The sequence below is a fragment of the Phocoena phocoena genome, chromosome 10 (assembly GCF_963924675.1).
Source record: "Phocoena phocoena chromosome 10, mPhoPho1.1, whole genome shotgun sequence".
NCBI classification, from domain to species: domain Eukaryota; kingdom Metazoa; phylum Chordata; class Mammalia; order Artiodactyla; family Phocoenidae; genus Phocoena; species Phocoena phocoena.
The window spans coordinates 79,270,342-79,284,560 of NC_089228.1; the positions used below are offsets into that span (position 1 = coordinate 79,270,342).

The 14,219-nt window shown below is 43.4% G+C and overlaps 1 protein-coding gene across 1 annotated transcript in view; it reads right to left on the reverse strand.

The window, feature by feature from the left end:
• Positions 1 to 14,219, reverse strand: part of PKHD1 (PKHD1 ciliary IPT domain containing fibrocystin/polyductin) — a 430,010-nt gene that overhangs the window by 199,671 nt on the left and 216,120 nt on the right. Inside the window, exons 48-49 of the mRNA XM_065885004.1 lie at positions 10,158 to 10,335; positions 8,567 to 8,762 (exon numbers count right to left, since the gene is read on the reverse strand). Of these exons, the coding sequence (XP_065741076.1) occupies positions 8,567 to 8,762; positions 10,158 to 10,335 (374 nt within the window). The remainder of the gene's footprint in view (positions 1 to 8,566; positions 8,763 to 10,157; positions 10,336 to 14,219) is intronic.

A 14,219-nucleotide genomic window follows, 5' to 3' on the forward strand; every position in this document is an offset into this window, starting at 1 on the left:
TGGAGAGAGACCGCAGAGACGGAGCGGGAAGTGCGTGGGTGAAATCCAACAGCCTGGATTTGAATCTTGGGTCTTCCAGGTCCTAGATGAGGGTACCGGACAAGTTCTGAACCTCACTCACTTCCTCTGAAAATGGGAATCATCGTACTGTCTTACATCACAGGGTGACTGGGAAGAAAAGATGGAAAATCCAGGTAACGTGCTTAGCATAGCATTTGGCTCAAATGAACAATACGTGTGAGTCATCATCAATACCGTTATTACGACAGGCTCATTATTCTAGGAGCCAGTTAACAAAACCCCAAAAATATGCTTTCACTCTTTTGACAGCTGCACCTAATCACAATAAGCCCTAGTATTCAGAGTTGTAAGCAACTTAACCAGATCCGCTGAAGTTTGCTAAGTGCTTTGACTCTATAAAAGCGTAAATGCAGTGTCATTTCCAATTTGGAGAAATACCAAGAGGGATAAAAATCATTTGAGAATAAAGGTATTGACTCAGGAAGAGTTTAAGAGCCTAACACAAGCTGTGACATTGTACATATGCTTTCTCAGTGCTTATGATTTCTGATTTTGTATTTGTAATATGAGAATGGTTAATCTCCTTTGTTTATCAATGGAGCCTCACTGCCGTTGATCCTTCCAAGACTGTAAGAATATCTGGTTGGTCCTCAAAAAGAAAAGAAGCCTTTGGGTCAATTATAGCCAAATTATTCTGATGAGTGCTACATGATCTAAGCTTGCTATAAACACAGACATCTAGGAGAAAGAGAGAAACGTGTAAGAAAATGGCTCCCGGTGAGAGAAAGGAGAGTTACTCATGTAGATCTGATTCTCATGCCTGCCAGAGTGATGTGTTGGCAAATTTTGTCCTCACGAGGGCTCCAGGGAAGAGAAAAATTAATTGATTCTTTCCCAGGGCAGGTCCCATTTTCTCTTGGAATTTTGGAGGGAGAGAGTACCTGCTTACCTAAAAAGAAAAACCAGCGGGTATCTTAGCAATAGATCCCTTGCCTGTTTTCTTCTTCACTCTATCCCCAGGCTCACTTTGCCATTGAGGACTGTACATGTATTAGGACCTCTCGCTCAGCTCACATTTATCTAGCATGAGTCAGCTACTGACTACACGTGGAGAGAACGGGAAACAGCAACTGCTTCCGTGTCTGTGAGTTCCTTCCAGTCTCACCTGACTCGTGCCTGCTCTCCCTCTCTTTCGGCCCTGGACCCAGTTCCAGTGCCATCTTCATGGGCCAGCTCTTGGGTTGGTCCTCTCTTTGCATTTTCATCTTCACCTGCCCTGTCCCCGACCTCCACCTCTTCTCACACTCCTGCACCCTCCTGCTCTGTTTCTCCCTCCCTGTTCAGTTCTTGCTCCCCAGAAATGAGCCTCATTCACTCAGCCACAGAGAAGGCTTTCTTGTCAACTGGTCCCTGGGCAGCTAAAGCTTGATTCGCAGGACCACTCTCGTCTGATTCCAGCCTCTCGGAGAGAGCCACTGAGTGACCTTGACCTCATCACCCAGGATCTTTTCAAGACCTTCACAGAAATATGATATGAAAATCCTTCCAACACTTGTGAGTCTTCTATTATTCCCAATAACACTCATTCATAAAAAGGTGTAATTTTTTTTAAAAGAACTTGATCAAGATGCTGAGAGATACATCTGCATTAACCAGTCCTGAGAGTTAGCTCAATTAAACCTTCTTAATTAACTCAGAGAACAATAACAACTATTATTCTGACTCAGAGCAAGGTTGGCCATGCTTGCACAGGGCGTATGTGATTCCTGGGCCCTGCACAGATCTACAGAACTAGAACTTCTGGGGGCAGGGGACCTGGGAGCAAGCATTCCAGCTGTTTGCCCATGAGGCACACTTAGCACTTCTTGAAGGAATTTTACGAACTTTTCCATACTCTACTCTTAAAAATGTGGTTTTTACTCACAGCTAAAAACCTGTGAGTAAAAGTTTCTCTTAGCAAGTGGCAGGTATTCTTAGCAAGTGAGGAAAGGAACCCAGGTTAAAGAGAAAGAGAGAGAGAGAGAGAGAGAGAGATACTTATATTCACAATTCTTACTTTTCATCAATTATACCAAAAGTTTGAAAACCAAAGTATACTCCCAAAATACAAAATGTAATGTGATAATTTTAGTAGTATAAAAGTTTTATTTTAATAGTTATGAATGTTAATGTGTTTTAGAGAAAGCAAGTAGGTCATTAAACCCATGATTTTATGGATAATATTGCTTTAAAAAAAGACAGGTTTTAAAAATAAGGCAGTGTGGGAGTTGATTTAAGAAAAAAATCAAGTAAGTAATAGCACAGGAGGCATAAGGATGTGACAAAGTGTGAAAGCGGTACTCAAATATGTAAAGTTCAAGAAGCACAGAGGAGTTAACAAGTACAGCTTTTTCCTACAAACAGGAGAAAGAAGAACTGGTTTACAAGGGTGGGTAGGTACATAAGCTTAGATTAAAACAAGACAAAACAAAACACTAGTATACTAGAAAAAATACTGAAATAAAGTCAGAAAAGCCAAGTCAGGATACTGGTTATACCATCCATGACCTGTGTGAACGGAGGCCAGCCACCAGCATCGCTGAGAATTAGCTCCTTAATCTTGAGTGATTCCTTGAAAAAGTATCTGATTCTGATTCCTGAGTTTTCCTTCCTTCCTTCTTTCTTTCCTTTCCTCCATTTCTTCCTTCCTTCTCCTTTTGGAGAAGTTGCTTGTAATTGAGAGGCAAAATCCCTTTTCACATCCGCAGCTCCTGTTCCGTTCTCTATATTTTTGCCATAAAGGTTTGTCATGCATTTCCCTGAAGTCAGCTCTCTATATTACCGGTACCAATCCTTGGGGATCTTTGGGGAATGAGTTTTCTATAAGAATGTAAATTAATTTATTAACTAGAATGCTATAGATTGCCTTAGAGGGCCTCGGCATGGGAATGGCTGCAGATTTTCAAAGGATTATGATTCTGCTCTGCTCATAAAATCCTCCCAAAGAGCTCTGGGGAGCCAGCTGAGTCCTCTCTCATTAGAACCTAACAAGATTCCTTCTCAAGGAGTTGCATGGGGTCTCCTAGACCAGCTGAAGAACAGAAGGGTCTAGGCAGCAGCCTGCTCCATCCCAGTGCCTTAGCGCTCTGAGAAAAGAGAAACCTGGGCCGAATCCCTGCTCGTCTCACTGCCAACTTAGGAAAACGTGTCTTATTTTCAGGATCTCCCAAGTTAACAGCATCTTTTCTGAGCCTTCTGGGTGATGTGACTTGAGTTGTTTTTTGAGACAATAAAGTCCATCTGTCTTTCTATCCACAGCCCACTTGCCCTCATAGACAACAGCCCCGGCTTCTTGCCAAACAGCCTGCCTTTATCCTGGTGAGGGGGACATTTGGAAACAAGCACTGACCAGCCTGGCTAGACGTGTCTTTTTTTTTTCAGTCTGATCAGAAGAAGGTGGTACACGAGAGCCTCCAAGCCTAGCAGGCGGACTTTCTCAGCTGCCGCCTCACACAATATCCCAGCTTGGCTGCATCCCTGCTGTATGAACTCGGGCGGGGGGGCGAGTGTGAATGGCTCAGCATCTGATAGGAATTTATCACCCACCGGCTGCTGGTTGGGCAGGGGATAAAGCAAGGGGAAGGGGGCTGTGAGTGTTTAATGCACACTGCCACAACCCAACAGTTTTCCCTAAAGAGCCTCTTCCCAATATAAAAGGACAGGGTCAAAAGTAAGTTGACCCCGGACAGAATGTACAATTATTAGAAGAGAACTGTGCAGGAACAGCTGCTGGGACCCCACCGGTTCCGCATCAGGCTTCCAAGAGTCAGAATATGAATAATCAACTCAAGGGTGTTTTCTCCACCCCTCCTCACCCCCACCACCTCCCCCAGCCTTGTCCTCCTGTTTTGGGCAAGTCCTATTGCGTTTCTACAGGAAGAAGCATGGCCCTCCCTAGCAGCTGCAATAATTGTGTCCCTATTGTGATGAAGACCTCCTCCTGGCCACCCCCCTACAAGTGGCCATTGTCAGCGTGGAGTCAGTGATTACACGCTCCGCCTGATGCTTTGGGGGACCCAGCTGCCTAAGTGCTGACACACGAGTGTGCGGAAGGCCAGGGAGGGGACCGGTGGAGGTGGAGGCAAGAGGTGGGGGGAGCCCACGGCTGTGAGATGGGATTCTGACATACCAGACCTTTTGCATAAGTCAAGCCCAGAACAAATGAGGCTTTATCAGGCCCCAGTGATGAGGGGGTCTCATCTCCCTTTGAAGTGGAGCAGAGCATGGGGCCTAGCAGCTTTTCCTCCTTTGGACCAAGCAAACATCCTGCTTTTGATACGCTGCATGCTCATTGTCTCTGCCCCATTTAATGATTTTTGATTGAAGGGTGGCGGCTGGGACGCCGAGAAGATCGTTAGAGAGGCTCCATCCAGCCAAGCCCTCAAGAAAGGCTTTCCTTGTGCCGGGGCGTAAATTCGGAATTTCTTAACAGTATGCGCTTGTTCTTAGAGGCAGATAAGGGCAGAGCGTGAAATTCTTAATTAAGCAATAAATAGAGAGTGGGGTGTCAGCAGATGTAGCCGGTAGCCATGGCAACGGGAATCACATGGGCAAGAGAGCTGAGACTAGATGTAGGCCTCGGGCCTGGGCCTGACTGACAGCTGAAGAATCCTACAAAGCTTGTAAACCAGATTAATTAGCTGACTAATTATTTCATAGCGTGAATGTAACTAAAAAATAAAAATAGTTCACCACGAACTAAAACATCCCTGGGAAAGAAAACAACAGGGACAGAGGCAGTGGGAAACTGGCTGTGTAAGTCAGAGACAGGAGTGCTAGTGAATCCGATCACAGAGACTGAAAAATGGGCTCTCTGGATTTGACTCCAAGTTTGACAATATGAAGGAACGCTTGTTTTACAGTCAGACCTGTTCGCAAGCATGGTGTAGAAGTTGCAGTTCACCACTGCCGTTCATGATACTTTATCACACCAAATATTGCCCCTCCGGGATCCTACCACATAGAACCAATCTCCTTAGGAAAGATTCTTAAATGAGCAAGGTTATCTTATTCTGTGGGTAACAATTGCTTAAGTTATATTAAGTTTCAATCAGGGGGCCCATATATCATATACGCCATGTTATCATGAATCTGTTATCTTACAAAAGCTAGTCAAGGAAAGTAGAATGAGACTCTTTCAGACAAGTTATGACAGGTATATGGAATTCAAGGCACCTGAGATTGACCACCTTCCAGGAAAAAAGAAACATTCTAGAGAAATAATCTACTGAGAAAATGTGTAATAAAATAACACGGCATGCTAATCACACTTGAAGATGTTTGGGTGTTTTGTACCACAATTCCAAGAGATAAGTAAGTATTCTTAACCTCGTTGTATAGATGCAGCCATGGAGGCATGGAGAATTTATAATTCCATGCCCCAGGTTAAACAGCCAGCCAGCCACTGATTAAAACCCGAAGCCCTGAACTCTGGCCGTGGGCTTTCCAAATAAGCTGCATTCTGTAAAGACATTGCTGAACAAAGACAAAACTTGCCTTGGTAAAGAAGAGAAAGGCAAGAGTCAAAAAATATTATATGTGCGGGACTTTTTTCTTTGTCATGGGGACCAGTGAGAAGTTTTCTCCTGTACCACTGCCTGGCACCCCCCACCCTTGCGGGTCAGTGGCCCATGATTCTTGAGTAGGCAGCACACTCTAGTGGAGAGAGTCACAGCCAGGAGCCAGAATGCCTGGGTTCTGCTCTCTGCCATTCTCGGCTGGGTCAAAGACAAGTCAGGCATCTTAAATCACACAGCAAGGAGCTAAATGGAGGAAATGAAGATAATTGTGATTTTTTTAAAACTTCTCTCTGGGGGGATGTGGTAGGGCTGCACACAAACAATACAAAAGACGGTCTGCTTAGAAGTGGTCAAGGAATGAGTGAAAGCCAGCCAACTGCCAGTGCAGCAAGACTCCAGATGGAAGGCCAGCAGGGAAAGGGGCAGTGTCCCCCCAGCCATGCCCACCCCCCAAAGCCTGACAGGAAACTCGGTGGACCTGGAGGAGGGTCAAGCAGTTTCCCTATAATAAAACGAACCTTCTGTATACACAACCTCCCCCTGGGTTTTTTGTTTTGTTTTGTTTTGTTTTTTTCATTCCAGGAATATGTCCACATAGACTGTGAGGGCTTCTCTTCTTGGATTAAATGTTATTTTATGTAAATTATCCCAATCACAGAGACCTATAAAGCCCCATGGTCCAAAGAAAACAATTAAGTGAAAGTAACAAACTAATCAATATGTAACTGAACTCTACTGCTTGGAGGCTTTTTGAGGGGTCAGCCACAGCTACCTCACTGCTGTTGGGCTGTTGGGTCTACGGACACCATGGTAGCCGCCTCGTCAACTTCCTAGTGGTGGTGCAGACTTTACACAGAAGACCTCCAAAGTCATACCCGATCCACACAACCCAATGTAGCTGCATGGGACACCACCACGGAAGACCAGTGTGAGCCTCGGTTCCTCCTGAAACCTCAAGTCCTCACTGTGCCAGCCCAGGAATGGGAACAGGCCTGGCTCTCGCCACCTCCCTACTCCATTCAGACACAGGATGGCGGAAGCACAGATGGCCATGAAAGCCGCTACTTGGAGGACCAGGAATCCTCTCCAAGGAGTCCGGGTATCCGACTTGCAACCCTCTGTGACTTCCTGTTCCTTGTCCAACTCATATTATTCAAAAGTGGAGATACCAAGGTATTCTGATACAAAGACTCTTTAATTAGTAAAAGCCATCTGCCTAATAAAAATGGCTTATACTGAAATATTCACCTAAGTCCTATATATGTATATATATAATACAGATGCTCATCTACATAAAATATATATATATACTTATACAGATATGCATTTATACCATATGTGTAAATATAGTATAATACTATAACTTGCTGTTAATTCAATAAGTAATGGGAGGGAAGAAAATCTTTAGCTGCATGACTTGATTTTGTTTTCTTTATGCCACAAATGTTCCTTTATCATGCTTGGTTTATGCGACTGTTCAAATTAGTTTACAGTTCATGAACAAATCTGATCAATGGACAAGACAGGCTCCTCAGAAGCATGCTAACTAATAAAACAAGAGCAATTTGAAATTAAAATTTTGTTTCAGAATATACAGCAAATGAATAGCCATAGTTAAAGTAAATGGCAACTATCTGCTCTTACTTAATGGCTGTATGTGACTCTAGTGGTAAAACAGTCTCAGGGTTCTCTGTCCATCCTGATTTTTTATAGTTTTAGGTTATATTTATGGATGAATCAAATCTGGAATAAAGTATGAATGGTACAATTCAGTGCAAATAAAATATAGAGTAATCCATTTGGCCAAGACTTTTTAAAAACCCGGGAATCACCATCCTCTCCTCTCTGGTGCTATTAAAATGTAATCGCCCCAGGGCTCAAGTGTAATCAGACCCAGTTGACAAGTGGCTGTAGGCACAAGTGAGAGGGACAAAGAACTCAGGGCGCCTACCAGCTCCCCAAACCCTTAAGGCCAAGTCTGGCTTGTGGCAGAGACTGGGACTTGCCATGCTTGACATGGCCCTGATTTCAACCAGGATCTATTAAGACCAATTCATAACAAAATTGTCCTTTTAGAGACTCATTTTGTCAGATTCTCCTTCTTAGAGACCACACTGAGCTAAGGTTGGTAGAAGTGGACACCATGTACTCAGAGTGACCAATGCTGAAATAATATGGAAAAGAAATATGAGATTTCAGGAAGTCAAATATGAGATTTCAGGAAGTCCAGGAAGTCAAAAGAAATGTATGGCCCTGATCCACACATTGGGCTCCCGTGAAACATGCACAATAAGAAGGTAAGGAAATCCTTTTGGCCCCTGTTACTCTGCAATCACTGTAGGGTTTCTGGTTCTATAAAATGAGGCTCCTGGACCCTTCACCCTGATGCTGCCTCTGACACAAGACAAGACAGCCCATCCCCCAGTCCTCAGATAGCCTTCCATGCATCTCATTTTTCTGACCTCAGATTTCCTTCCAAGGCCTCTCACCTTCCACATTGACTACACTCTTCATCCTGCCTCTCTGTACCTTTGCTGTTCCTTGTATCTGTGATCACAACCAGCCATCCTGTCTTTACATGTGCAGTTGACTTTTCTACAAATGCAACATGGCCTTAACATGAATGAAAAATATGAATAGCAGTCAAAGTTTATTAAGCACTTGCTCTGGGTTAGACCCTCTCCTAAAGAATTTTACATGTTATCCTTTTTTTAATTTCCTATCCTTTAGATAGGTCCTTTTATGATCCCATTTTACAGATAAGGAGGCTGAGGCTTAGAAAGGATACCTGCACGATGTCCCATAGCTAGTAGGTGCTAGAGCTGGGATTCCAATGCAGGCAGTCTGATTCAGAGCCCAGCCACTTAACCATAACACGCAGCGGTCTCTTTCAGCTCCTCGTCACTTCACAGCACCAATGTTTGGTATTCCAAAGGGAATAGTGGTTTCTGACTATGTGCTCAACATGCTCATCCAATTATACTTACCCAGATAGGTGAGTTGTCTCAACTGGCTGTGGAAGAACCAGTCACAGCCTTGGTCCCGACCAGGTGATGGAAGAGACGGAAGGGACCGCCCCACTTGACTCCCGCACCTTATGAGGATGTCAGGGTGAGGCCACAGGTCTGTGTGCACCAGCAGCAGGTAATTCCCAGGAGCAAAGTTCTCAAATGTCGCTGAGTACTTGAAGTGAGAGAAAAGTACAAAAGTGCTCATTGAGTGAGGAAGACTCTTCCCAGAAGAAGAGTTACAAAGAACTCAGATGGAGTGGTTTAGAAACAGGACTGTTCACGCCGGCTACTTTTCTTGTGGGAAATGGGCTTACTTAAATCTACTCCATCATAAATTCATAACTAAAGCTACAAAATCATACAGTGTGAGGACTGAAAGCTGTAAGGTTCTTCTTGTTTAACAATCTCAATTAACAGAGGAGAAAACCAAAGTTCAGACAAGCGAAGTAACTCGTCCCAGGTCAAACAGCAAGAAGAGACAGAGACACATGTAGAATTCCTGTCCAGTTTTCCCCAAGACTCAAACAGGCAGGCAATGATAGGAGTGCCATCCATTTATAAGAGTAACAGCTAACACGGTTGAGCATTGGCTCAGGTATCATTCATATCAAGGCATCCAACCCTTGAAAGACTCTGGGGATTGTGACTAGTATTGCCTCCATTTTATAGACGAAGACACTGAGGCAGGTGGAGGTTCGGTAACTCTCCCTACATCACAAAGCAGGACAGTGCTGATCTGGGACAGAGACCCAGGTGTCCACCTCCAGAGTCACCATTCTACTGCCTTCACCTTCCCAGAATGTTCTCATGGGAACCTCAGGGGAAGGGGAGAGAGGTGTACATTCTTCCTGAGAGCTGTGGTGAGGGGATCAAATGGATTCTGCTTTGAATTCTTCAGATCTATGGCACACCTGCTTCCAGCTCCCTAAGACCTGCTCTTATGACCTTTAGGGAGAATGCGTGTGATGAGATGGGAAGAAAGAAATGTGTTAAAAGGAATGAAAGAAGCTTGAGGAAATCCACTGGATTGATTTTTCTGCAGAAAATGCACCTATTTTTCTTATGGTTTTTCCTACCTTCCCTCCCCCTAACCATCTGACTCCTTCAACTCAATCCAAACGAAAGGCTAGTGCCTTTCGTTTTCAGGTGCAAGTTAATCTTTGACCACAAGGTGGCAGTGTGCAATGTAAAAAAATGCCTTGTGAAGCTATTCTCTCTCGGCTACAAACACTTCCCTGGGGTAAGTTGGTTCTTAACCCATAATATATAAGACTACAATTCTATAGGATGCTTAGAAGCTGTTTTTCATTGTATTAATAAAGTTAAAATTTCAGGCAGAACCATTCTGTGTTCAAGGTGAGGTTTAAAGGGATTCTAAAATGTTCAAGTTTAAGATAAAAGACAATCATACCTCAAATTCAGGTTACATTCATCTGGTCAAAATGCTGCTGCAGTTTTCTTGATCAGCACCAGAAGATGCTAATACCTGCAAACTACTGCGTCACAGAAGGAAAGATGGGAACCCCTGGGGAATGGAATCTACCATCAAGTGGATGCCGGGGGTTACCTGCAGAGAGCTGTTGGTCCAAGGGCTCTCAAATCGCAGTGAGTAGGTCTCTTGATCCAAGAGCAGCGCCATCCAGCCGTAAGGGTTGGACAGTGTGTCATGCACATAACTGACAGTGGTTGTCTTATTTCTGCTGTCCGTTAAGGTTAAATCATAAGAAACTTTTGGGGCATTGGCTCTAGAGTGATTTAAAAAGAAAAAAAGCAGGTGGTAAGTTTTTTGTCCATCCTGGATCTAAGGCACTCCTCTCCCATCAGCTATAATTCATCTATTTTCTCCATGTACGTCTCTCGTCCCAGTGTCTATAGAGGTTTTAGCGGTCATGGTGTGTGTCAAAAAGCCCAGTGGGAAGGTGTCACTGGACCATTTGTGTATCACACTGACCTGTAACACTCAGATCTTAGGCCACTAATCAATGCCATCTTAATGAGTTCATATAGGCCAGGACTATATACTATTATTTTAAAGAAATGTCCAAGGTCAGAATATTGCCATAGCCCGGGTTTATCAGCAGCAGAATGCGTTATTACACAGTCACTAGTTATCCCTCTGGGGAGCAGTGGCTGAAGCCCAGAACCTCAGAGCCTACCTCCAATGGCCCAGCAGGAACAGCCTCAGTAAGCTTCCCCAGAATGCAGAGGGCCCTGGGTCCTCTCCTGTGGGCTTACACGATGCCCAGGGCTCACTCAGTGCCAGTGGGTTTGCGTTCTTGCTTGTTAACAAGGAATGCGACATCCTGAAGCTAGAGACATTTTGTCTTTTCTGGTGCCCTGCCCCTTGGCACTGGGCCCTGCACATTATGGGCACTCAAACCATGTTTGTTACACAAACGAAGCCTGCATGGAGGAGCTCTTCCCAAAAGCGATGCCAACTTCCCAATGTATAGAAAGGGTTTCTAGAAGAACAGCATTTTACCAAGTGAGGAAACTGAGACAGAATATGGTAAAAGTAGTATGTGAACATCACAGGCAGAGCTAGAAAGTTTTAAATTTCTACAAAGTATTCTATGCAGCCCATTCCAGAAAGTGATTTTTAAGACTTCACTAGAAGATAAATAGATTTTGCCACCTGCTTAGACCCTAAAAGAAAAAGTGGACAGAAAAAAAATAAAGCAAAAGCTAAAAAAAAAAAAATCAACACCCATTACGACCTTCCTTCCCCTTCTGGTTTAGTTTTGATGAGAATCTTTAACTGTGGCATGTTGCTACAGGAAGATAATTAAATTCTCAAAGTAAAGGGAAATGAGACAAAGGAGGATGTTGGGTTTTCAAAGTGAAGGGGTGATGTGAGCACATCGAAAGCCAATTTACAATCTAGTGGCATATTATAGAGAGGAGACTGGTTTTAGTGTTAAATGCTTTGGGCACCATTGTCAAATGGGTGTAAACTGCAAGTCTATATCTGCGTGCACTAGATGTATGAATTTGGGGGACTCACTGACCCTCTTTAAGCTCTAATTTCCTTTTTTTTTTAATGGAGACAACAACAGTATGTATATCCTATAGCAACTGTGAAACTTAAAGTCATAATCTATGTGAAGTATTCAGTAACCATCACTAAGCCCAGTAAGTCTACCTATAGCTCATTTAAGAAAGAACCTCAGATGTGCCTGGTTTGCCACGCTGTCTACTTATTTTACTGTCTAGAGTTTATCCAGGATATAATATGGTCATTTAAAAACACACTCAAAACCTTTCATGGTGCAGAGCTTTAGCCCTGGCAATGTAGCACCTGATACATATTTCTTGTAAGATTAAATGTGCTTGTTTCATCCATTAATAAGTAAAATGAAAGGGATAAAGAATGCTCAGGGCATTTGGAATAAAAGAACTACTCTTTCCCAGATGTTCCTACGTAGCATTCACCAAACCTTTAGAAATCTTGGGGTAGGGGGGCCTCTTCCTCTCTTTGGGCCTGGGATATGGAGGGCTTTTTTTGCATGTATATCAAGATTTAAATTGGAACTTAAGTAAATCCTGGACTCACATTCTTAGAATCAGAGTGGATATGAAGGGTCATCTGTTCTAACATCCAATCTACTGTGGAAATTCCCTCCATATTTTATCTTGTTCCTTCTTCCAGCTTTGGGGAGTTCACATCCTCAAATTCCTCCTCCATTTATGAAAGTTATTTGTAAATTTTAATTTTAGACAAGCTTGAGAAAGCTTAATTTTCTCCCTTGTATTTTCTAGCCCTTTCTCCTCAATCGCTATGGCTTTCTCTTACCCTGACTGAAACCATGAGTCCCAGGGTCCCAGGAGATCAGCCAGCACAATTTGGCCCAACTAATATATTTACTAAGTGAAGATAGGTTGCTGGGAAATAAATGTAAAACAAATGTGATAAGAAGAGGTAAGTTGAAATACCAAAGAGGCAAATGAGTTAGCCGCAGCAAGTACCAAGGTCAATACATCAGGTGGGATTCCCCACAGTCCAGAAAATGATTCCGAAAATTTCAGGTTCTGAAAGAGCAGCCCTTCAGCTTTCACAGAGACATATGGGCTCTGGAAAATGAATCACAGGACTGAATTCCAAGACTCACTGATAAATCAGAATTTCCATTTAGTAATTTGTAGTGAGAAATAAAACTGCCTTTCACATAGTGGGTATTCAACAAATGTTTGCTGAATGAATAAATGAGTGTTGAATGGACTAGAACACCCTAACTGGCTATTTAGTGATGTTTGGTCCCAGGGAAGTCTACCCAGAAAACCACATGAGTGTCAGGAGATTTCTTGTAAACTTACTTATCGAAGGAGATAAGCAATTGATCATAAGTTATCAGATCCTGATACAGTCAACCCCATTATCAGTAAGATATTCACCCAAAGGACTTACACACTTAAGTTTAGTGGTCAGAAAACCTCTCCTGGACATACACAAGCAATCTGCACTAACAGTGGGCCCTGGTTTAGGAAAAGGCTAAGATTTCCTTATGAACTTAGATTTCTTCTATCCTAGTTGAGTGCTCTCAATTGAACCACTTTTACATTAGGGTTTTGGGGTGTTTTTTTTTTAACTATAGGCCAAAAGAATTCTATTTGTTGAAATGCATCCATCTGTTCACAACTAATCACTCCAACCTGTATTTTGTCACTTACTTTGCCTGACCATCCTAGATTTTATCACTCTTTTCTTAAGAGATAATGCATATTTCCAGAAATTCTTCTTCATTCCAGCAATGTGGCCCCAGGAATTCTCCCTGGTCACTTGGACTAGACTTAAATTATTTCTCAGATTTCTATCAGCATCACATTTATAAGTCAGTTTTAAGATCTAATTTCTCCTGATTCTGTTGCTATAGATTGTAATTTCACTTACTGAAGGAGCCATTTTTCAGGCCATACTCCCCAGTTTCAGAAGGCCCCCCTATGAACATGACCCTGTTTTCAAATATTGTAAAACCACTAAATGCTAACATTAATTCAGTTCTATTAATCTTCGGGACTTTTCCACCTTCTTTTTTTTTTTTTTTTTTGCGGTATGTGGGCCTCTCACTGCTGTGGCCTCTCCCGTTGCAGAGCACAGGCTCCAGACGCGCAGGCTCAACGGCCATGGCTCACGGGCCCAGCCGCTCCGTGGCATGTGGGATCTTCCCGGACCGGGGCACGAACCCACATCCCCTGCAACGGCAGGCAGACTCTCAACCACTGCGCCACCAGGGAAGCCCTGCACCTTCTTTTTGATGCCCTTCTTCCAACAGTATCCAGTAATCTGATGCTAACTTGGTCAACCAGAGACCCAACCATAGTGCACTGTGATCCTAAACCATCCTTTCCTCTACCTTTTCCTCATTCACTGCCCGACCCTACCAAGCCACCCCATACATCTTGACCAAGGTTTATGTGGAATGCAATTTCACAGGCACTCGAGGGCAGAATGAGCTTTCTTTAGGGAAATACAGGTAGAGGAGGTTATCAAATATTCCTATATCACAGTCGGTAGTGGAAAGGATCGTATTGTGCATTCTGAAAAGCAAATCAAAATGTGAAAGACCCATCTCCCAGTAGGCAAGATGCCTTTTGTTGACCATCACCCCAAGAGCCAAAAATACTAGGTCAA